General features: G+C 46.4%; 1 protein-coding gene across 5 annotated transcripts; it reads left to right on the top strand.

Annotated features, from left to right (window-relative positions):
• The first annotated feature begins 5,470 nt into the window (after positions 1-5,470).
• On the top strand, positions 5,471-23,807 carry SLC25A19 (solute carrier family 25 member 19). Of its 5 annotated transcripts, none has more exons than XM_059908092.1 (8): positions 5,471-5,561; positions 6,078-6,130; positions 10,750-10,919; positions 11,102-11,257; positions 12,937-13,107; positions 19,923-20,106; positions 21,452-21,582; positions 23,166-23,807. In XM_059908092.1, exons 3-8 carry the CDS (start codon positions 10,788-10,790, stop codon positions 23,346-23,348), a joined length of 957 nt encoding a protein of 318 aa, XP_059764075.1. In that variant the 5' UTR covers positions 5,471-5,561; positions 6,078-6,130; positions 10,750-10,787; the 3' UTR covers positions 23,349-23,807. The 5 variants fall into 5 exon arrangements, with proteins under 5 accessions (XP_059764075.1, XP_059764074.1, XP_059764073.1 ...); XM_059908091.1 differs by having other exon boundaries at positions 12,953-13,096; positions 23,050-23,351; XM_059908090.1 differs by having other exon boundaries at positions 23,050-23,351.
• The last annotated feature ends 39 nt before the right edge of the window (positions 23,808-23,846 follow it).

Here is a 23,846-nt window from a genome sequence, read left to right as displayed (position 1 = left end):
CAATGAGAAGCCCGTGCACCGCAACGAAGAGTAGCCCCCGCTCACTGCAACTAGAGAAAAGCCCACACACAGCAGCAAAGACCCAACACAGCCAAAAATAAATACATACATAAATTTATTTTTTTAATTTCTATTGGAAAATATAGAAGAAAAGTTCAAATCCTTTGGATAGGCAAGGAATTCTTAGGTATGATACCAAAAACATGATCCATAAAAGGAAAAAAAAATCAATAAATTGGACTTCATTAAAATTAAGAACTTCTGGGGAATTCCTTGGTGGTCCAGTGGTTAGGACTTGGCACTTTCACTGCCAGGACCCAGGTTTGATCCCTGGTCGGGGAACTAAGATCCCACAAGCTGCGCAGCACAGCCAAAAAAAACCCTTCTGCTCTTCGAAAGACCCCAAATGTAATGATAGGGGACTTACATCCAGAAAATATAAAGAACCCTCAAAACTCCATAATAAGAAACAAAACAATCCAGTTAAAAATGGGCAAGGGACTTCCCTGGTAGTCCAGTGGGTAAGACTCTGTGCTCCCAATGCAGGGTGCCTGGGTTCGATCCCTGGTCGGGGAACTAAATCCTGTGTGCATGCCAAAACTAAGAAGAAGTCCAGTGTCGCAACTGAAAGTCTGCATGCCGCAACTATAGATCCCGCATGCTGCCACTAAGACCTGGCACAGCCAAAATAAATAAATCAATCAATATTAAAAATGGGCAAAATATTTGAACAGATACTTCACTGAGAAGATATATGGATAGCAAGCACTTGAAAAGATACTCAACGTTAGTCATCAAGGACATGCAAGTTAAAACCATAATGAGATACCACTATATATTTATTAAAATGGCTAAATTTATTAAAAATTACCTTACCAAGGATGTGGAGGAACTAGAACGGTCATACTGCTGGTGGGGAAGTAAAGTAGTACAACCACTCTGGAAAACAGTTTGGCAGTATCTTAAAAAGTTAAATGTACACTGACTATATGCTCCAGATATTCCACTCCTAGGTCTGTACCCAAGAGAAATTAACACAGATGTCTGTACAAAGACTTATATATGAATATTTGTAGTGAAACTGCACTCCTTTGGATGGAACTCAAACCCAGTCACACCTCAGATTGGGACTTCAATCCACAATCCCTGACTTAGGAGTGGACTTGAACCCACTGTCTTTTTTTTAATATGAATTTATTTATTTATTTATTTATTTATGGCTGCTTTGGGTCTTCATTGCTGCGTGCAGGCTTTCTCTAGTTGCGGCGAGCGGGGGCTACTCTTCGTTGCGGTGTGCAGGCTTCTCATTGCGGTGGCTTCTCTTGTTGTGGAGCGCAGGCTTCAGTAGTTGCAGCGCGTGGGCTTAGTTGCTCCATGGCATGTGGGATCTTCCCAGACCAGGGCTTGAACCCGTGTCCCCTGCATTGGCAGGCAGATTCTTAACCACTGCACCACCAGGGAAGTCCCGAACCCACTGTCTTTTAATTGAAACTGCACACCTGGTCTCAGAACTTACTGAAGCTCAGGCTCTTTTGTCTCAGTGCAGAAAGAATCTAGCGAGAGGCGAGAGGTGAAGTGGCAGGCAAAGAGTGAGTTTATTAGCATAGGATGCTTGTGAGAGATACAAGCAGGCAGACAAGGGAGCACAGCCCCCAGAACAAACTGGACTACATTTTTATAATCAAAGAAAAAGTGGGGAGGGGAGAAGACCAACTTCTTCCTCATTTTGGGGTACATCATTAGTTCCTCCTTTAACCCTATATGGTCTAACCAGGACTGTCATGGCTCTATTGAAATCATATGTAAATTAGCAAAAGGGTGGTAACATATACTAAAATATGGTAATTCATCTCAGGTTTTGGTATCATGTCCTCTTTCACCTACTTTCTTTCCCCTTTCTCCTCTATTTTTGTCTTGACTATATGCAGAAATGCCACTCTTCAAGGACCGTTAATTCTCTGACTTCATGTAACAAGATGTAGACCCCATATCTATTGTCTTGTGTTTTAACTATCAGGACTTGTGGCTTGAGTGTGCCTGGGGCTTGAATGCGCCTGGTCTTCCTTCGAGGTAGAGTAGATTGTTGCTAGGTTGCTGGATTCTTTTCTTGAGTAGTTATTAGCTTACAACAGTCTCCCAAACTCCCTTAAAATTCCCTTTCTGTCTTTAATCCCCTAGTGGGATTTCTAAAATAAGTATTTAATTATCCTACTCTATCCCTATCAATAGCAGCTTTATTTATAAAAGCCAAAAACTGGAAGCAGCCCAAATGTCCATCAACAGGTGAATAGATTAAAAAATTATTGTATATCTGTACAATAGAATATTACTCAGCAATAAAAAGGGATCAATTAATAATACATACAACACGGACGAACCTCAAGATAATTATGCTGAGGGAAAGAAGCCAGACGAAAAGAATGTCATGTTTGATTCCATTCATATAAAATTCTATAAAATGCAAACTAACCCATAATGACAGAAAGCAGATCAGAGACTGCTTGGGGAAGAGGGAGGGAGAAGAGAGGGCAAGAGGGAGGGATAGTAAAGGGGCATGAGGAATCCTTTAAGGTCATGGATATATATGTTCACTATCTTGTTCACACATAAAATTGTTCACTTTGGAAATATGTAGTCAACTGTATGTCAGTTACACCTCAATAAAGCTGTGTGGAAAATTGTGATGAGCCTAGAACACCTTGTCATACCAGAAAACAAGGAAACTAGTCATTTTGTTTAAAGGATTCGGGTGCCAACCCATTGGCCAACGATGGAAAAATATGAGTATCAAATCGGGATAATAATTACAGTGGATTGAAAAAGAACAAATATAATGTTCATAATGATAGATATAAAATATGTGTTCATAATGGTAATAATAAAAAACCTCATTGATCAATATCCTGTGGAAGATACTAGGGAATCAATTAATTATTTTGAAAACTGCTAAAGGTAAAGAATCATGTATGTATCCTGACTTTTTTGTACTAAATGTACCTCATGTAATCAATTAGCCAATGAGAGGATATTCCTCTTCATCTGTATTCCAGCTAATAAATGCCGAAATGATATCACCATTTATAACCCCTAAGCAATGCAATGATCAATGGCTGCAAACATCCAAAAATGAGAGACAAGCAGGAATAATAATTCTCCTCATGGAAATACACAATAATAGACAAGCAGTCTTGTAAAAAAAAAAAAATCAAACCTGATCTGATCAAACCTTTTAGATCTAACTAACCAATATGCAGAGAACACAGGAGGCGGAGGAAGATGTTAAAACACCACCGGGATGCCACCAGCAAGATTCAGCCAGACTGGAGAAAACTCTACAGGACAAACCACCTAGTTTCTTAAAAAACAAATAAAGAGAGAAAGAAAGAAAAAGAAACGAAACCAGGGACTTCCTTGGTGGTACAGTGGTTAAGAATCCGCCTGCCAGTGCAGGGCACACGGGTTCGATCCCTGGTCCGAGAAGATTCCCACATACCACAGAACAACTAAGCCCGTGTGCCACAACTACCGAAGCCCGAGCGCCTAGAGCCCGTGGTCCGCAACAAGAGAAGCCCTCATGTCCTGTAACTAGAGAAAGCCCGCGCGCAGCAACAAAGACCAAACACCAAAGATAAGATAAATAAATTAAAAAAAAAAAAAATGAAACAAAAAGGAAATGAAAGAAATTGCAAGTGAAAAGAGAGAGGAAGAGGGAAACCATAGCTTTTTTTTTTTTTTAAGACAAGAGATATATTAACCAGTTGCAATGTATGGTCTGGATCTCAATTCAGACAAACTGTATTTGAAAAATGACATTTATAGGTCAATCAGGTAGATGTAAACACTAATTTGATATTTGATAATATTAGGAAATTATTGTTTTGGGGGGTGGGTGATAGTTTGGGGGATATGTTTTAAAAGGGGAATGCTTGTCTTTTAAAAATACACTGTGAAATGCTTACTGGTGAAATCACGTCTGGTATTTACTTCAAAATAATGTTGGGGGGGGTGCTGTAATAGGGAAGAACAAATCTGACTCCATATTGGATCTGTTTCTTTTACTTTAACCTTTGTATTCTCTTGCTTTTGCTACAAGTCAATCACTAAAGAGATGTTGCCTATAAGCTTAAATTATACATAATGGCCCATCTCTGGGAACCCTGCCTCCCAGGTAATAAGCTTTAAGCTAAAATACCTTTGTTTAGCTCACAGGAAACATCCTGACCAGGCCCACCTGTGAATGACTACAGGAAGGAAGAAATTAACACATCCCCTCTGGAGGCTGACTGGAACCAGGAAATGTTTGACTTTACTCCCTCCCCTTTTAGTATAAAAGAAACCTGAATTCTAACTGAGGCAAGATCGTTCTTTGGGACACAAGTCCACCATCTCCTCAGTCTGCTGGCTTTCCTAATAAAGTTGCTATTCTTTGCCCCAACAACTCTTCTCTCAATTTATTGGCCTGTCCTGTGGCAAGCAGGACCAGGATGAGCTTGGACTCAGTAACAGTGCCACTTAGGTGCGGGAAAAACAAGACTGACCAGGAGTTGGTTAATTGTTGAAGTTGAGTAATGACTATATGGTGGTTCATCAGGCTATTCTCTCTACTTTTGTATAGTATGAAACGTTTTATTTATTTACTTCTTTACTTATTTATGTGCCGCAGCACATGGATCTTAGTTCCCCAACCAGGGATCAAACCCATGTCCCTTGAAGTAGACGTACGGAGTCTTAACCACTGGACTGCCAGGGAAGTCCCTGAAACGTTTTTAAATTGTTCAATAAAAATATTTTTAAATTGTGTGTCAAAATGATTGCACTAATATGAAAAATGCAGTTTAAAAATCGGGAAGACTGTCCTGCAAAACGCTGATACTAGCGTGAGAGCGGTCGGATGAGTCATTTCCCCCTTCATTTCTACATTTTCTGTAATGTGTCTATATATTTTTATATTATCTTATAATGAGAGTTATGCATAATAAACCCTAGGGGGAAACAAAACCTCTGTATTTTTGCCGTCCTCGTTCTGGTCTTAAAAACTCATCTATTCTTTCCCCCACGCCCTCCAGGCTTTTGCTAAACTTCCCGCCATCTTTTCCAAGTTTAGATGATCCGGGTACTGGAACTATGAAAGTTTTGAGGAAAGAGGGTCACGTTCAGCGCGCCCTAAACTTCCGCCCGCCAGCACTCTGAACCAAGGCACACGCCACTCAGCGCGGCGACCTCCAACGGCGGAGCCTGGCTTCCGGACCCTCCTCCTTTCAACGCGTGGGTAACACTTGCGCATGCGCAAGCCGAGGGCCTACATCTCCCAGCAGGCTCTGCGCCTTGTAGGGGGCCGGCCTCAGTAGCGGAGGACTACATTACCCAGCGACGCCTTGCAATAGGCGTTGGTCGGGTGACTACTGTACAACCGTTGGTCCAGCGTCTGTCGGAATCTGCGCGGTGATTGGCCCACAAGCCCGTCAGTTACTGCCAAGCGCAGTTAAGTTTTGCCGTTAGACTGCGTGAGGAGGGAGGGAGAGAAGAGAGTTCGGGGAGCCGGGCCGCGCCTTCGGAGCCGGGTGAGTGACCTCTTCCTCCGCCCTCCTGGCACTCAGCTCGGGGAGCTGCACCCCCGCTGCCCGGGGGCGCCTACACACGCAGGTACTCACGCGGGGGCGGGGACTGTACCCACACGTGTCGCGTCTGATCTGAGAAGCATCTTCAGGGACGCAGGAAGCAAAACCCTGGACACACCCGAGGCACCTGTACATGCGGGTGCCCCCCTTGTGGGCGTTTTCTCGGACTCGGGGAGAAAAAACACATCCTGGAGCGCACGTGGACACTTGTGTCCATACGCGGGGACATCTGCAGAGACCCTCAGCTGAGCACGTGGGCTCACGGGCACAGACGCTCACCGCGGGGCACCCGCATACCTGAACCCCAGGGGCTTCCGCAGTAAAAAGAGGGGTGGCACGACAGACTCACACACACACACACACACCCGCCCTGCCACTCACACCAGCGGCCCCCTTTCTTGTGAGTACTTTATTATATCATGCATATAATCATATTTCATGTTTATTTTGTCTCTTTAGATAAATATCAAGGCTTTTTGGTACAAGAAGGAAATTTTGAACAAGCAGAAAAAGTAAGGCCACTACTGAATTATATTTAACAAGACCTTTCACGTGTATAAGGACTTTTACCTTTTTGACAGAGCTTATCACATACAGTATCTCGTGTGGTCCTCCCAGGAATCTGGCTAGGCAGGGCCGCCATCATTCCCATTTTCCAGAAGAAAAAGCTGAGCCTAGGTTAAATAAACCTGCCCAAGGTACATGAGAGAGACAGAATTTTGACTCAGGCTTCTTGATCTGACGTTAAGGTTATGTCCAGCTATGCAGAGCTGCTTATATGTAGAAATGCCTCCTTCCCTCCCTGACAGTAGGGATCTGACACTGCTCAGTGTGACCTGAGCACTCTCTGGGCAACCACCGGAGAGGCTTTGCTTCTCAATCACCTGCCTCACGTTTAAACTCCTCACAGGTGCCTGGGGAGTAGCAGCTTGAGTTAATGTCACAGAGAAGTTGATGGGAAAGCCGAGATCTCCTCCTTTGAGGGTCTGGGGAGAAGTTACCAAGGAATGGGCACATTCCTGGCGGGAGTCGGGAGATTTCATACCATTAGACTTTTTTCTCTTTTTTTGTTTATGGCTGTGCTGCGTGGTTTGCGGGATCTTAGTTCCCTGACCAGTGATCGAACCTAGGCCCCAGCAGTGAAAGTGCCAAGTCTGACCACTGGACCGTCAGGGATTTCCCCCATTAGACTTTCAGTAAATGTTATTTTACAATACTTTGCCGATCGAGCCCCATGGAAATGTCTTGTTAATTTTAAGGATGGATTGGAGTGCTATTTTGGTAGTTTCAGAAAAGTGAGGGCTTGGGGCTGAGGGAATGGTGCGGACAGATTCCAGGGAGGGTGAGAGGAGAAAAAGAAACAATGGGGTGAAGGTGTCACTGTGTGGGCCCTGATTTCCCCGTTACTAAAGGTATTCAAGAACTAGGTTAGGGGCTTCCCTGGTGGCGCAGTGGTTGGGAGTCTGCCTACCAGTGCGGGGGACGCGGGTTCGAGCCCTGGTCCGGGAGGGTCCCGCATGCCGTGGAGCGGCTGGGCCCGTGAGCCACGGCTACTGAGCCTGCGTGTCTGGTGCCTGTGCGCCGCAACAAGAGAGGCCGCGATAGTGAGGGGCCCGCGCACCGCGATGAAGGGTGACCCCCGCTCTCCGCAACTGGAGAGGGCCCTCGCACGGAGGCGAAGACCCAACACAGCCAAAAATCAATCAATCAATTAATTAATTAAAAAAAAAACAAAACAAAACTTGAGTAACTAGCCCTGGCTTTAAAAAAAAAAAAACAAAAAACTAGGTTAATTCTGAGGTCTCTTCTAAAATCATTTTATATTTAATTTTAATTGGGGTTTGGGGGGGCCATAATGAATTCAAGCAACGTAGAATTGTGTAAAGAAAAAGGGAGGGAATTCCCTGGCGGTCTGGTGGTTAGGACGCATTGCTGCCACTTCAGGGGGCCCGGGTTCGATCCCTGCTTGGGGAACTAAGATCCCACATGCCACGAGGTGTGGGAAAAAAATAAATAAAGTAGGGGGGAGGAGATCTGCCTTCCCTCTTCCCTTGCCAACCCTACCCCAAAGGTAACCTTACCAACCTGTTGGTGTGTGTCCTTATAGACTTTCCTGCTATGCTTTATACGACTGTTGAGGGTGTATGTAGGTCTTGCTGTTTTTCTTTTGCAAAAGTGGGGTTACACTAGACATACTGTTCTGAAACCTGCTTTTTTCATGTTTTAGTCAATTGTGGACATCTTTTCCGATGTGTGTTTAGCTCTGGCTCATTCTTTTTTTTTTTTTTTAATCTTTTTTAAAATTTTTGGCTGTGTTGGGTCTTCGTTGCTGCACGTGGGCTTTCTCTATTGTGGCGAGCGGGGGCTATTCTTCGTTAACGGTGCGCAGGCTTCTCATTGCTGTGTCTTTTCTTGGACCACGGGCTCTAGGCACGCAGGCTTCAGTAGTCGCAGCATGTGGGCTCAGTAGTTGTGGCATGCGGGCTCTAGGGCGCACAGGCTTCAGTAGTTGTGTCTTGAGGGCTCTAGAGCTCAGGCTCAGTAGTTGTGGCGCACGGGCTCCGCATCATGTGAGATCTTCCCCGCCCAGGGGTCAAACATGTGTCCCCTGCATTGGCAGGCGGATTCTTAACCACTGTGCTACCAGGGAAGTCCGCTCATTCTTTTAATAGCTGCATGGTATCCCATTGCATGGAGGTGACTTAGTGTCCATCCCTCTATTTATAATCATTTGCATTATATCCAGTTTTATAAATAGTGATGCAACGCATGACATTTTACATATACATTCTAGTATTTCTCTAGAACAACAGTTCTCAATCAGGGGCAATTTTGCACCCCAGGAGACATTTGTCAATGTCTGGAGACATTTTTGATTGTCACAAGGGGAGCGTGGGGATACTGGCATCTGGTGGGTAGAGACCAGGGTGCTGCTAAACATCCTGCAATGCTCAGGACAGCCCCCAACTACAAAGAATTCTCCATTCTAAAGTGTCATTAGCGTTGAGGTCTGCTCTAGGTAAAAATGGAATTAGATTTTTGGGGTTTTTTGGCCATACTGCACGGCATGTGGGATCTTAGTTCCCCAACCAGGGATCGAACGTGCCCCCTGCAGTGGAAGCGTGGAGACTTAACCACTGGACAGCCAGGGAAGTCCCTGGAATTAGATAGTTTTAAATATTTAGTTTCTAAAACACCCCAGTGCCCAAAAAATTATGACACAGCTACTCAATGTAATATGATCTAGCCATTTACAATGATATTTATGAAGATCTTGTAGCAACATGGAATCATGCTTATGACATTTTGCATTTTAAAAGCCATGTACCGGAAAAAAACCAGAAGGGAATATGTGAAGTAAAAAGTGTTAAGATGATGGGTTCTTTTCTCTCTGTCTCTCTTCTCTCTCTTTCTGCAAAGTCACTATTATTTTTATAATCTCTAAGTTACTTGGGTTTTTTTGGGTTTTTTTTTTGGCTGCGTTGGGTCTTCATTGCTGCGCACGGGCTTTCTCCAGTTGCGGTGAGCGGGGGCTACTCTTCGTTGTGGTGCGCGGGCTTCTCATTGCGGTGGCGTCTCTTGTTGCGGAGCATGGGCTCTAGGCGCACGGGCTCAGTAGTTGCGGCGCACGGGCTTCAGTAGTTGCGGCGCGCGGGCTCAGTAGTTGTGGTGCACGGGCTTAGCTTCTCCGCGGCATGTGGGATCTTTCCGGACCAGGGCTCGAACCTGTGTCCCCTGCATTGGCAGGCGGATTCTCAACCACTGCAGCACCAGGGAAGCCCCAGTTACTTGGTTTTTAATCATTTATTCAGTCACTGTTTTTAGAGCCTTTGGGGCATGCCAGGCACCGTGCGGGTCTCTGGAGACACCAGTGTAACTAGGCTGAGTCCCTACCTGTATGGAGCCTGCCTCCTGTGGGCGGGGAGGGCAGCACCTTAACAAGTGCTGTGAGTGCTAAAAAGGACATGAGTACATCTTCTGGCGGGGATGCTCTTTAGCTGACCCCTGGAAGGTGAGAGGAACCAGTCTAGGGAAGGGTGGGGCTGCAGTTCAGACATGGGAACAGCAGGTCCAGGGATGGGCCGGTAGATAGGAACGTGAACAGCGTTTTCTAGGAACTGCTCAGAAGCACTGAGCCCACCCTGGCTGAAGAGACTGAACCGTGGTCCAGGGGGAGGTTGAAGAGGTGGGCCTGCATCATTTCACAGCGTAACTCGGCTCCACTGCTGTGGGTGGGCCTGCGCTGTGTGCAGAGAATAGAGGAGGGAGATGCAGAAGGGCTCAGGGCCCTTTGGATCATGGCGGCTCGTTAGAGAATCCCAGGCCCCGTTCCTGGAGCCCGTGTGTCTGAGGTTCCCCCTCTGCACTCAGCTTGAGGGGGCTCTGCCCTCACGCTCACGCAGCCTGGGATTTCACCTCAGGCAGGAGCTGGCCATAAAGCCAGGTGTCTTGGAAAGCCAGCTGATCTCTGGAAGTGCACTGTTTCCTACCAAGCCTGTTCATTCACTCCATCAGCAAATATTATGAGCAGTTACTGTGGTGGGCTCTCTTCCGGGCACTGGAGTTGCAGGGATGGATGAATGAGACCAACGCCGTGTTTTCATGGGCTTGAATTCTAATGGGGGAGAGAGACAAGAAACAAATGTATGAAATCAATGTCTGGTATATAAATGCTCTAGGGCTTCCCTGGTGGTGCAGTGGTTGGGAATCTGCCTGCCGATGCGGGGGACGCGGGTTCGAGCCCTGGTCTGGGAAGATCCCACATGCCACGGAGCGACTAGGCCCGTGAGCCACAACTGCTGAGCCTGCGCGTCTGGAGCCTGTGCTCCGCAACGGGAGAGGCCGCGATAGTGAGAGGCCCGCACACCGCGATGAAGAGCGGCCCCCGCTTGCCGCAACTGGGGAAGGCCCTCGCAGAGAAACGGAGACCCCAAAGCAGCCAAGAATAAATAAATTAATTAATTAATTTTAAAAAAAATGCTCTAAAGAAGAATAAAGCAGGATAAGGAGAGAAAAGGGATGTGGGCGCTGCTTTGGGGGCCTGGTCCGGGAGGATTGCTCTGAGGAGTGATGTGTGCGCCGGGACCCTAAGACCTTGCTCTGGTGTTTACTCCGTGTCTCTTGCATTTAGCCTGAAGCTGATGGACATTGTATGGGCCACAGGCAGGGATGGTGGGCTATGACCCCAGAGCAGACGGCAGGAATGTCTCCAATCTCGAGGTGGCCGTGGCTGGGTCTGTGTCTGGACTTGTCACTCGGGTGCTGATCAGCCCCTTGGATGTCATCAAGATCCGTTTCCAGGTACCCTTTTCCCCTTTTTCTGTGTAATGGGCCAGAGGACAAGTTCACTCTTTTTTGTCAAAGCAGTTCCTAGAGCTTGCAATTTTGTCAAGGAGAAGCACTTTGTTGCCTTTGTTACCTTCTCTGAAATTCCTCCTCCCCACACCCCCCATCATCCTGACCATTCTCATCTTGATTCCTAGCTTCAGATTGAGCGCCTGTCTCGCAGTGACCCCAACGCGAAATACCACGGAATCCTGCAGGCTGGAAGACAGATTTTGCAAGAGGAGGGCCCAACAGCATTCTGGAAGGGACACATCCCAGCCCAGCTTCTCTCCATAGGCTATGGAGCTGTCCAAGTAGGTGGCAGGGGAGGCCGCCAGGCCCCTGGGGTCACATTGCCCAGTGGGGGAGCCCAGGGTGGTGAGGCGTGCACCTGGGCTGCCCGGGGTAGGGCAGCAGGAGGCGGTCACACACTGCTCACTCGTCTTGGCTGGGAAGCTACCTGACAAACTGAAGACATAGTCAGACTGAGCTGTACTATAGGCATCGGCTTCCCCACTTCCCCCAACCCTGGAGACTTAGCACCCACTGAATATGAGGTGCTGCACCTAGGATACTGTCTTGACACCCAGCCCAGAGGGGCTTAGCAAATGGCGATACAAATGCTTTTCATTTTTCAAAATAGCATTATTCACGTCTGTGCGTCCTTTGAACTTCCCAACAGCACTGTGAGGAAGGTGGAGCAGGTGTTAACGTGGGTCGCAGAGAGGTTGAGTGAGCTGCCTGAGGCCACACAGCTTGTAGGTGGCGAGGCTAGGATTAGGACCCAGGCTTCTTGACTCTTGCTCATGAGTTTGTTCAGCTGAGCGCCAGTTTACGCCATGGCGTCTAGTCTGTAGCCGTACAGTGGTGGTGATGGAAATAGCCAGCCCCACACAGTGCTCACAGGGGGCCAGGCCCTGGGCGAAGCACTTCACATCTGCCACCTTACAACAGTCCTCTGGTAGATTCTGTTGTCATCCTTATTTTACAGATGAGAAGACTGAGGCAGAGAGAGCTTAAGTAATTAGTCCAACCAACGTCACTAGCTAGAGAGTGGCAGAGCCGTCCCTGCCTGCTCTCCGTATGACATCACGGTGATTGCTCAGGTCACGAGCCCCTGCCGCGCCATCTCTGCGCCCAGCGCACAGATGCTGCACCCTGATGGGCAAATGCAGCAACATGTGCTCTCAGGGCCCCAAGCCATCTTGAGTTGGCTGGAGAAGGATCCGAGCCCAAGGAGGGCTTACACCACAGAATATGGAATATGTGGGATTCTCCCGACAGAATTTCAGCTCCAGGGCAGAATGTTTCTCAGACAGGGCCACTGCCAGCTGCATTAAAGGGGTCCCCAGCCTAGAATCAGATAATGGCCATCTTTTCCCAGTTCTCAGAAAACTAAGTGATGAGTAGAATTTTCTTTTTTTATTCTTTCTTTTTTTTTTTTCTGGCCTCGCCATGCAGCTTGCGGGATCGTAGTTCCCCCACCAGGGATTGAACCCGGGGCCACGGCAGTGAGAACACCGAGTCCTAACCACTGGACTGCCAGGGAATTCCCGACTAGAATTTTCTTTTTCTTTCTTTCTTTTCTTTTTTTTTTTTTTAATATTTATTTATTTGTTTGGCTGCGTTGGGGTGTTAGTTGCGGCATGCAGGATCTTTTTTTTTAGTTGTAGCATGTGGGATCTAGTTCCCTGACCAGGGATTGAACCTGGGCTCCCTGCATTGGGAGTGCGGAGTCTCAGCCACTGGACCACCAGGAAAGGCCCCCAAGTAGAATTTTCTGATACAAAAATTTTCTCATGTATTTTCTTAACCCTTGGGTGTTTGGCTCTGCTCAGAGTATGAAAGGGCATCTGAGCTTTGCACAAAGTTATGTGTTTATTGTATTCTGACCCTACTCAAGAAGAGTATCTCCTGGTCCCTAGGATGGGCCCCGCCTGGGTCACGGGTGCATTCGGGGGTGTTTTCCATGACACTGTCACAACTCTTGCAGTTTTTGTCGTTTGAAGTGCTCACCGAGCTGGTGCACAGGGCCAGCGTGCGCGATGCCCGAGACTTCTCCGTGCATTTTGTGTGTGGCGGCCTGTCTGCCTGTGTGGCCACCCTCGCCGTGCATCCTGTGGACGTGCTACGCACCCGCTTTGCAGCTCAGGGTGAGCCCAGGGTGAGTGGCCGGGCCAGAGAAGGGGCGCCCAAGGGACGAAGGGCATCCCAGGGTGGGGGCTGTTTTCCTTAGAGGGAACAAAGCCGGGGCGGCCTGGGGTTTTCGGGCCATCCTTCAGCCTGTTCCTGAAACCCGTGATGGTGCCTGGCACCAGGCAAGGTGCTCACAACCTCACGGGGGACACAGAACCTGCAGGGGAAACAGAGCACATACCAAATCGGCACGGGGAAGGTGTCTGGGAAAGTGAGACTTGAGATCCTATCGCTGTATTATTGGGAGGGAGGTTTTGGTTTCCAGAAAGAATGGATTGGAGGAAATGGGATCCTTGAGTCAGACTCAAGGAAGAACTGACTGAGTGAAAGCAAGGGATTAAACCCTCAAATAGGGGCTTCCCTGGTGGCTCAGTGGTTGAGAATCTGCCTGCCAACGCAGGGGACATGGGTTCGAGCCCTGGTCTGGGAAGATCCCACATGCCGCGGAGCAGCTGAGCCCGTGAGCCACAATTACTGAGCCTGCGCGTCTGGAGCCTGTGCTCCGCAACAAGAGAGGCCGTGATAGTGAGAGGCCCGCGCACCGCGATGAAGGGTGGCCCCCGCTTGCCACAACTAGAGAAAGCCCTCGCACAGAAACGAAGACCCAACACAGCCATAAATTAATTAATTAATTAATTAATTTAAAAAAAAAACAAACAAAAAACCCTCAAATAGATGCACCATCCCCCCTCCGCTCACCATAATCTCTGTTTCCTGGACATACATAAGAATAGTGTAGGATACTGTTGGTGGGGAATGACGTTTTGCTTAAGAATTTGATCTGGGACCAGCTAAGAATAACTGTGGTTTCAGCTCTGCCAGTTTTTTGTGTTGCCTGGGGTGGAGATCCTGGGTTGGGGGACCTCTTTTGTTTAGGAGACATTCTGATAAATTTTTTGGTTCAGAAATGCAAAGTGCCCCAGGAACAGTCTAGAAGAAAACGACTGGGGCATGAGAGCTGGGTCACTCTGTGTGACACTGCAGTGGAAAATAGAGGTTTGGGGTGACTGCCCTGGTGGAGAAATGAGACGAGGGGTCCTAGGAACGGAGTAGAGAAATGGAGGGGAAGGATGTTTATAGAGGGGACAGACCTCGGCAGCATGGTGCCTGCTGGGATGAAGAGAATGGCTGGTGACAGTCCTGCGGTTCCCTGTTCTGCGTGTGCTGTAATCCTCTTCCGTTACTTTCCAACCTTCAGTACAAGTCTATGAGAAGAAAAAAGGGAAAACATCATTAAGAAAAGAATAGCATATTTCTTCTTAGGCTTAGACAATTGAGATGTTGGATTGTAGATTCTGGAATGGCTGGAAAATTGTGTGTGAAAGTGAGGGGAAAAGATTTATTTAAAAATTGCAAAACTCTCCACCTTCTTTAGACTAGTAGCATCCATAGTGTAAATCCTCACATTTCTTAAAAAATCAGTAATCTGGGCTTCCCTGGTGGCGCAGTGGTTAAGAATCCACCTGCCAATGCAGGGGACACGGGTTCGAGCCCTGGTCCGGGAAGATCCCACATGCCATGGAGCAACTAAGCCCGTGCACCACAACTACCGAGCCTGCTCTCTAGAGCCTGCGAGCCACAACTACTGAGCCCGTGCGCCACAACTACTGAAGCCCGCGCGCCTAGAGCCCGTGCTCTGCAACAAGAGAAGCCACCGCAATGAGAAGCCTGCGCACCGCAGTGAAGAGTAGCCCCCGCTCACCGCAACTAGAGAAAGCCCGCGCGCAGCAGCGAAGACCCAACACAGCCATAAATAAATAAATACATAAATAAATAAATAAATAAATAATCTATAAGGTGTATAAAGGTTAAAAAGACAGATAGTTCTTCATGAATTATAGTGAAAAAACACCAGCCTCCCCCCTGATTCTATTCCCCAGAGGCAACCACTTTTAATATTTGTGTGCTTCTTCCGTAATTTACTTCCTAATTCAAAGTAACATGCTCTTTCTCTTTCTTCCTTTCCTTCTGAGTTTTAAATTATAGACATTAACTACTGACTACTATGGAAGATGAGAATTTAACTCTTTTACCATCACCCTTGGGTGTGCTTATGCTTCCTCACCTGAGTACAGTACAACTGATTAATAGATTTTTGGCTAAATCAGTACTCAGTGTTTATGCTATTATGATTATGTAAATGTTACTGCTGAGCCTCAAAATATATTATGATTATGTTTTCTTTTGTATTTTTGTCTTTCCTGGAGTTGGCAATTGCTTTGTATTTTATTTGTTTCGCTTTCTACATGCTTATCACAAATTCACTTTCAAACAATCTCCCGATAGGGTGAGCCTGTGGTCATCAGTCCCATGTTTTTATGGAGCCCCTCCTAGAGCCCCCCACCCTTGAACCCTTCACCCTATGGCTTCGATCTGGACTGTTTGCTCCAGGACTATGGCCAGCTATTCTCTTAGGAATTCTCACGTTAGGAGCCCATGTCTTCTCTTTCTTGATTAGTCCCTCATTTTGGTGGAGCACATCCTGAGGTATAGCTTCCTTACAGAAGCCTGATAGAAAATGCCTTTATTTTCCCCTTACACTTAACGATGATCTGGGTGTAGAATTCTAGGTAGCTCTCAGTATCGCTGAAGAGGCGTCCAGAACCATCCTGATGACTAACCCTTTATATGAAGCCATCCACTTCGCACTCTTGGGAACTTTCAGGATCTTTTCTTTTCTTTTTTTTTTTTAACTTTTTTGTGGCCCCACCGTGCAGCACGTGGGATCTTAGTTCCCCAACCAGGGCTCGAACCCACGCCCCCTGCAGTGGAAGCGTGGAGTCTTAACCACTGGACCACCAGGGAAGTCCCTCAGGATGTTTTCTTGATCCCTGGCATTCTAGAAATTTACCAGTGGAGTGCCCCAGGGCGGGTCTCTTTCATTCATTGTGATGGGCACTTCCTGGGCCCTTTAGTCTGGACACATGTTCTTCATGCCTGGAAAATGGTCACGAATTATTTATTCACAATTGCCTGCCCTCTGTTTTTTTCTTTTTCTTTCTTTCTAGAATTCATGTCAGTTGGACACTAGACATCCTGGATTGATCCTCTGATTGACATCTTTTATTTACCATTCTGGGAGGTTTCCTTACTTTTATCATTTGAGCCCTCTATTGAGTTTAAACAACGTCTGCTAACATATGTTGGTTCCTAAGAACTGTCTTTGGTTTGTTTGTTTTAGTCAGGTTTATTAAAGCATAACTTACATGCACAGTAAAATCCACTCTTGTTAGCGTACAGTTCTGTGACTTTTGACAAATGCATACAGTCACGTAACCACTACCACAATCAAGATATAAAACAAAAGTTCCATCACCCCCTGATTTCCTCCTGCCCTTTGTAGTTTGTCCCTTCCCACCTCCAGCCTTCAGTAACCACTGGTCTGTTTTCTGTCTGAAGTTCTGCCTTTTCCAGAATGTTACATAAATGGAGTTATGCCCTGTGTAGTCGTTTGAGTTGGCTCCCTTCACTTGGTAGATGCATTTGAGATGTGTCCATGGGGTGCCTGTGAGTAGCTGGCTCCTTTTTATTGCTGAGTAATATTCCATTGTGTGGAAGGATTGTGGTTGATTAGTTCAGAGACTTTGGGGTTGTTCTCCAGTTTGGGGTGTTATGAATAAAGCCACTATAAACATTCACATACAGGTTACTGTGTGAACATTTCATTTCTCTTGGGTAAATTCCTAGGGGTGGGATTGCTGGTTGTATGGTAAGGAGTGTTTCGTTGTATAAGAAAAAGGCAAGCTGTCTCCTGCACGGCTGTGCCGTTTTGCCTTCCCACCAGCAGGTCCAACTGCTCCTTATCCTCACGAATACTTAGTATTATTCATTTTGTATTTTAAATTTTAACCATTCTAAATGGTGTGAATAATGGTATCTCATCGTGGTTAATTTAAATTTCTTTAATGTTGAGCGTCCTTTTACGTGCTTATTTGCCATCTATATACCTTCTTTGGTGAAGTATCTGTTCAGATTGTCCATTTTTGTGTTGGGTGGTTTGTTTTTATTTTACAAATATTTTCTGAGTCTGTGGCTGTCTTTTCCTTTCCTTACAGTATCTTTTGAAGAGCACATGTTTTTAATTTTGATGAAGTTCCATTTATCAATTTGTTCTTTTATGGATTTTGCTTTTGGTGTTTTACCTAAGAAACCTTTGCCCAACTCAGAGTCACAAAGATTTTCTCTCAAGAGGTTTTTCTTGTCTGAATCTTACCTCTTTTTAAAATAGATCCTCTGCTTTTATTTTTTTTTATTTTAAAATTTTTTAAAATTAATTTTTATTGGAGTGTAGTTGATTTACAATGTTGTGTTAGTTTCTGCTGTACAGCAAAGTGAATCAGTTATACATATACATATATCCACTCTTTTTAAAATTCTTTTCCCATACAGGTCATCACAGAGCATTGAGCAGAGTTCCCTGTGCTCTGCAGTCGGTCCTTATTATCTATTTTATATATAGTAGTGTGTATATGTCAATCCCAGTCTCCCAGTTTATCCCTCCCGCCCCCTTTCCCCCTTGGTAACCGTATGTTTTCTACATCTGTGACTCTATTTCTGTATTTCTGTATTTCTGTATTTCTGTATGTATGTATGTATGTATGTATGTATGTATGTATGTATTTATTTATTTATTTATTTATTTATTTATTTATTTATTTATTTATTTATTTATTTATTTATTTATTTATTTATTTATTTATTTATTTATTTATTTATTTATTTATTTATTTATTTATTTATTTATTTATTTATTTATTTATTTATTTATTTATTTATTTATTTATTTATTTATTTATTTATTTATTTATTTATTTATTTATTTATTTATTTATTTATTTATTTATTTATTTATTTATTTATTTATTTATTTATTTATTTATTTATTTATTTATTTATTTATTTATTTATTTATTTATTTATTTATTTATTTATTTATTTATTTATTTATTTATTTATTTATTTATTTATTTATTTATTTATTTATTTATTTATTTATTTATTTATTTATTTATTTATTTATTTATTTATTTATTTATTTATTTATTTATTTATTTATTTATTTATTTATTTATTTATTTATTTATTTATTTATTTATTTATTTATTTATTTATTTATTTATTTATTTATTTATTTATTTATTTATTTATTTATTTATTTATTTATTTATTTATTTATTTATTTATTTATTTATTTATTTATTTATTTATTTATTTATTTATTTATTTATTTATTTATTTATTTATTTATTTATTTATTTATTTATTTATTTATTTATTTATTTATTTATTTATGGCTGTGTTGGGCCTTCGTTTCTGTGCGAGGGCTTTCTCCAGTTGCAGCGAGCGGGGGCCACTCCTCATCGCGGTGCACGGGCCTCTCACTGTCGCGGCCTCTCCCGTTGCGGAGCACAGGCTCCAGACGCGCGGGCTCATTAGTTGTGGCTCACGGGCTTAGTTGCTCCGCGGCATGTGGGATCTTCCCAGACCAGGGCTCGAACCCGTGTCCCCTGCATTGGCAGGCAGATTCTCAACCACTGCGCCACCAGGGAAGCCCTCTATTTCTGTTTTGTAAATAAGTTCACTTGTACCATTTTTTTTAGGTTCCACATATAAGCGATATCATATGATATTTGTCTTTCTCTGACCCTCTGCTTTTATCATGAAGGTGATGCCTTCTCTGTGGTCTCAGGATATTAGTTAAAATTTCGTGGGTGGTTTCTTTTCTCTGTAGTTTTCTTCTGCTATCTATACTGTCTCTTCCTTCCAAATGACTTCTCCTGCCCCTCATCAATCATTTTGGCCTCTGTTTTGGGGGAGGCTTTCCTCAAATGTCTGGTGACTCTTGGCTGCCAGCTTGGTTAAGAGGGGACACAGAAAGCAGAGTGGGACTCTGGCACGAGGGCAGGCTTGTTGTCCGACGGCCTTCCTCTGAGGCCCGGCCCTTTCATGCAAGTCCCCAGGGCAAAAGCCTTCAATGTGGCTGCCAGCATCTGGGAGCCAAGTGTGTACTGTCCCCGCTCAGTACAGACTTGCCCTCGGTCACCCTCTTGTCAGTGCAGTGCTTCCCGCACCCACAGCCAGGCAGATTCAGCCCCTCTGGTCCACTGCAAAGAATATATGTCGAATAGAAGTGCACTAAAAAATCAGTGGCTCTTCGTGCATAAACATCACCTGTTGATGGTTCCAGAAAGGTTAAGTATATGCATATGGCAAAAAATCCAAATAGCATAAAATGGTGATAGCGAATCTCCTTCTTCCCCCTTCCCTCCCCTGTCCCCCTGTTTCCCGCTGTGGAGGTAATAATGTTACTGTTCCTCCTTTCATGTGTATCCTTGTGGGGGATAGTCTCTGCATACAGTTTGTTTCCTCCACAGACACTATGCCTGCTCTTCATGTCCTGCTGGGTTCACTTAACTGTATATTTGGGGGAGTCTTCCCTATCGATCATCTAGATTGCATCTTCCTGTTGTAATTGCTACAATATGTTCTTTTGAACGGGTGTGCCGTAATTTATATAACCGATCACCCAAGGGTGGACTTCACACCTCTTGCTGTTCTGCATACTTTTGTGCACTCCTTGGCATATCTCAGTCGTGTAAATAGCTAGAAGGGGAGCTGCCAGACAGTCCCACCCTTGGAATTTTTGTCCAGCAGTTTCTTTGTCCTCCTGTCAGGAGAAGTAATGCTCCTAGTAGCTGGTTTCTGGACAAGGGGAAATATACCTGGTGGGCTGGGTTCTCGGGCTGAGGCGACGTTGCTCATCATTGCATGTGTGGTGTCCAGGTCTATAAAACCCTGCGAAACGCCGTGGTGACCATGTACAGGACCGAAGGCCCCTTGGTCTTCTACAAAGGCTTGAACCCCACCTTGATCGCCATCTTCCCCTACGCCGGGTTCCAGTTCTCCTTCTACAGCTCCTTGAAGCACGCGTGTGAGTGGGCCATGCCAGCTGAAGGAAAGAAAAATGGTGAGACCGGCCTCACGGGAAAGGGAATCTGGGTCCCACTCCGCCCCTCTCCCAGGCCATAGCATCTCTTTCTGAATCAGGTAGGAAATAAAGTTTCCCTGCAGAAGCTAAGACACCGCAGATCTCTGAACCCCCAGCTCTGTAATACAGCCAACAAAACAAATCCATTCACTCACAGATGACTTTATTTCTTTCGGCTCTTGCCACTGTTATTTCCAGCTACCGGTCATGGTTTTCATTTTTGTTAAAGGTCCAACTTGCAGACAGCCTGGTTTTGCTTATGTGTCGGGTTTGGTTTTCGTTTGGGGACTCTGGGGAGGGGGATGGGCATCCTATTCCCGCCCAAGCCTTGTACTGAGTCGCAGGGCAGAGCCCGCAGGCCATTATTGCCTCCAGCTGGGGTGATTACTGTTACAGGCTCACACCCCTTCTGCCACCGGCCTGTCCAATCAGCAGTCCATTGTCATTCTTTTTTTAAAAAATTTTATTTATTTTATTTATTTATTTTTGGCTGCGTTGGGTCTTCGTTCCTGCGCACGGGCTTTCTCTAGTTGCAGATAGCGGTGCGCGGGCTTCTCATTGCGGTGGCTTCTCTTGTTGCAGAGCAGGGGCTCTAGGCGCGCGGGCTTCAGTAGTTGTGGCACGTGGGCTCTAGAGCGCAGGCTCAGTAGTTGAGGCGCACGGGCTGAGTTGCTCTGCGGCATGTGGGATCTTCCCGGACACGGGCTTGAACCTGTGTCCCCTGCATTGGCAGGCAGATTCTTTTTTTTTTTTTTTTTAACCTTTTCAGCTGCGTTGGTTCTTTTTTTTAATATTTATTTATTTATTTATTTATTTATGGCTGTGTTGTGTCTTGCTGCACGCGGGCTTTCTCTAGTTGCGGTGAGCGGGGGCTACCCTTCCTTGCGGTGCGCAGGCTTCTCATTGCGGTGGCTTCTCTTTGTTGTAGAGCACGGGCTCTAGGCGCGCGGGCTTCAGTAGTTGTGGCACGTGGGCTCAGTACTTGTGGCTCGCGGGCTCTAGAGCGCAGGCTCAGTAATTGTGGCTCACGGGCTTAGTTGCTCCACGGCACGTGGGATCCTCCCGGACCAGGGCCCGAACCCGTGTTCCCTGCATTGGCAGGTGGATTCTTAACCACTGCGCCACTAGGGAAGCCCTGTCTGTTGTCATTCTTGCTGAAAATGTGGTTGTGTCTGGTTCTCTCGCTCCTGGATTAAATTCTTCTGAGATCGAGGATGTTTGTAGGTTTTGGTTTTCTGGTCGAGGATTAGACTGTGTAACCTTGAAGTTTACCCTAGATTGCATTTCTCTCATTTTTCCCCTCCATCCCACTTCTCTGGTTCAGAGAACTTCAAAAACCTGCTTTGTGGCAGTGGAGCTGGAGTCATCAGCAAGACCCTCACATATCCCATGGACCTCTTCAAGAAGCGGCTGCAGGTTGGAGGGTTTGAGCAGGCCCGAGCCTCCTTTGGCCAGGTGAGATGTCCCCCTGCAGAGAGCTCTGATTCCAGCCCCTCACTGGGCGCATGAAGGAACTGGGTCAGCTCCTGTCCATAGGGCAGCTTCGCCCCCATAGCCCTCTCAGCCCCTGCATGTCCCTGGTGTTGATGAAAAATTAATCAGTTGATCTAAGAAAGAATCGGAAAATTTTATTCCAGCCAAATTTGAGGATTATAACCCGGGAAGAGCATCTCAGAAAGCTCTGAGAACTGTTCCACCTGCTAGAAGTCAAGACACAGTTCATATAAGTTTTTTGAGACACGGGGCTGTGCATCAAATGACGTTTTTGGGGGGGTTTATTTTGGCTGCGTTGGGTCTTCCTCTAGTTGCAGCGAGCGGGGGCTACCCTTTGTCGTGGTGTGCGGGCTTCTCATTGCGGTGGCTTCTCTTGTTGTGGAGCACGGGCTCTAGGCGTGCAGGCTTCAGTAGTTGTAGCAGGCGGGGCTCATTAGTTGTGGCTCGTGGGCTCTAGAGCTCAGGCTCAGTAGTTGTGGCGCACGGGCTTAGTTGCTCCGTGGCATGTGGGATCTTCCTGGACCAGGGCTCGAACTCGTGTCCCCTGCATTGGCAGGCGGATTCTTAACCACTGCACCACCAGGGAAGTCCCATTCATATGTTTTAGTTTTTAGATTCCACATAAAAGTGATAACATACGCTCTTTGTCTTTCTCTGACTTACTTCACTAAGCATGACACCACCTAGGTCCATCCGCGCTGCAGTTTTATTCCTTTGCATAAGTAAACATATGTTTAACAATAATGGGGTTACATGCAAGGTTTTATAACCTCCTTCTTCCACTTACCAACTTGTCTTGAAAAGATGGTTTGAATTTGGATAGGGAGAGTTGGTGAGAGCTCAAGACAGAGAAGGGAGGCCCTGCTCCTCACAGAGCTTTAGCGTGAGCAGGTGTGGCTGGAGGTGTGCGGTCACTGAGGGTGGACCAGTGGGGAAAGGCAGATCAGGGAGGGAAGTTGAGGCCCAATGGTGAAACGCCCCAAACACCACGCCGTGGGGCTTGGACTTGATTCTTTGTAATGTCATTGGCATCATCATCGGGAGTTACTGGAGCTCTGGGAGGGGAGCGAGGCTTGAGGAGAGCTGTGCCTTGGGGACACGGGTCTAGCAGCAGTTTGTGGTCAACTGGAGGTGGCCAGGCTGGCGGCGCTGGTCAGGCTCAGAGCTAACGAGGGGCCGGTTCAGATCTACTGCCCAAGGGGGACCAGGAGGGATGGGCGCACGGTCAGAGGCACCCCCGGGAAGAGGGTCCAGAGCTCTCTCTGGGTCCTTAAGAGCCACTGTCAGTGGGAGCCTCCAGGGCAGGAAGGAGCTCTGTCCAGTGCTGATTTCCAGGCACTTCATCTGTTAAGTCTGAATTAGCCCAGTTGGAAGAGAAAGAATGAGGTTAACTTATTCTGTCTTTTTTGCATTCATTCCTTTGTCCAGCAAGTATTTATTGGGTGCTTGAACGTGCCAGGCTCTGTGTTGACAAAAGAACAGAGCTCACACCCATGTTGCCATCACCTCCTCTCTCCTCAACTGGAGAACCTTCCTCTCCCCAGGTGCGAAGCTACAAGGGCCTCCTGGATTGCGCCAGGCAGGTGCTACGAGAGGAGGGTGCGCAGGGCTGCTTCAAAGGCCTGGCCCCCAGCCTGCTGAAGGCTGCCCTCTCCACCGGCTTTGTGTTCTTCTGGTACGAGCTCTTCTGTAACCTCTTCCACCACATGAAGAAGGCAGACAGCTAGCCTCGAGGGCAGAAGGGTGGCCTGAGGTCTTTCCCTGGAGGGGCCCTCCTGAAGAACGCTCGATCTTCCGTCCTGTGTTGCGCTGAGAGGTGTTGCCCGGCCCCTCCCTCCAGGCCAGCTGTCCTGGGCGCGAAGAGCCGTCGGCAGCAGCCTGGGTTCCACCAGAAGGGCCAAGGGGGTTCTCCACGGGAGAGCACGGGGCGAACGCAGGACCTGGTCTGCGGGGACCCAGCCCCGCCAGTCAGAAGGAGCTGGACGTTTCTCCTCTGTGTGGCGCACACTCAGGGCAACAGCTGCCCTCCTGCACGCCTTCGCTCCGGCTGCCCGGAGAACTCTCCTGCGTCTGGGTGGGCCGCAGCTTGAGTGTGAGGCTGGGATCAGGCCTTTACAGGGGTCTGGTCCCCACACCTGGGTTCTTACCCCACCAATTATTTAATAGACATTAAAACTAAAAGCGCATTCCTTATCTGTCTCCTCCATCTTCCCTTCCAAATCACA

The sequence above is a fragment of the Balaenoptera ricei genome, chromosome 20 (genome assembly GCF_028023285.1).
Source record: "Balaenoptera ricei isolate mBalRic1 chromosome 20, mBalRic1.hap2, whole genome shotgun sequence".
Lineage (NCBI taxonomy): Eukaryota > Metazoa > Chordata > Mammalia > Artiodactyla > Balaenopteridae > Balaenoptera > Balaenoptera ricei.
Note: the sequence above shows the minus strand (reverse complement) of the source record. Positions and strands in the feature narration are given on the sequence as shown.

Bases quoted from the DNA above. Each gene is read 5' to 3' on its own strand.
- SLC25A19 (XM_059908090.1), top strand. From the start codon at position 10,788: ATGGTGGGCTATGACCCCAGAGCAGACGGCAGGAATGTCTCCAATCTC. The intron at 10,920-11,101 runs GTACCCTTTTCC...CTTGATTCCTAG, and splicing joins TCATCAAGATCCGTTTCCAG to CTTCAGATTGAGCGCCTGTC. The intron at 13,108-19,922 runs GTGAGTGGCCGG...TGTGGTGTCCAG, and splicing joins CAGCTCAGGGTGAGCCCAGG to GTCTATAAAACCCTGCGAAA.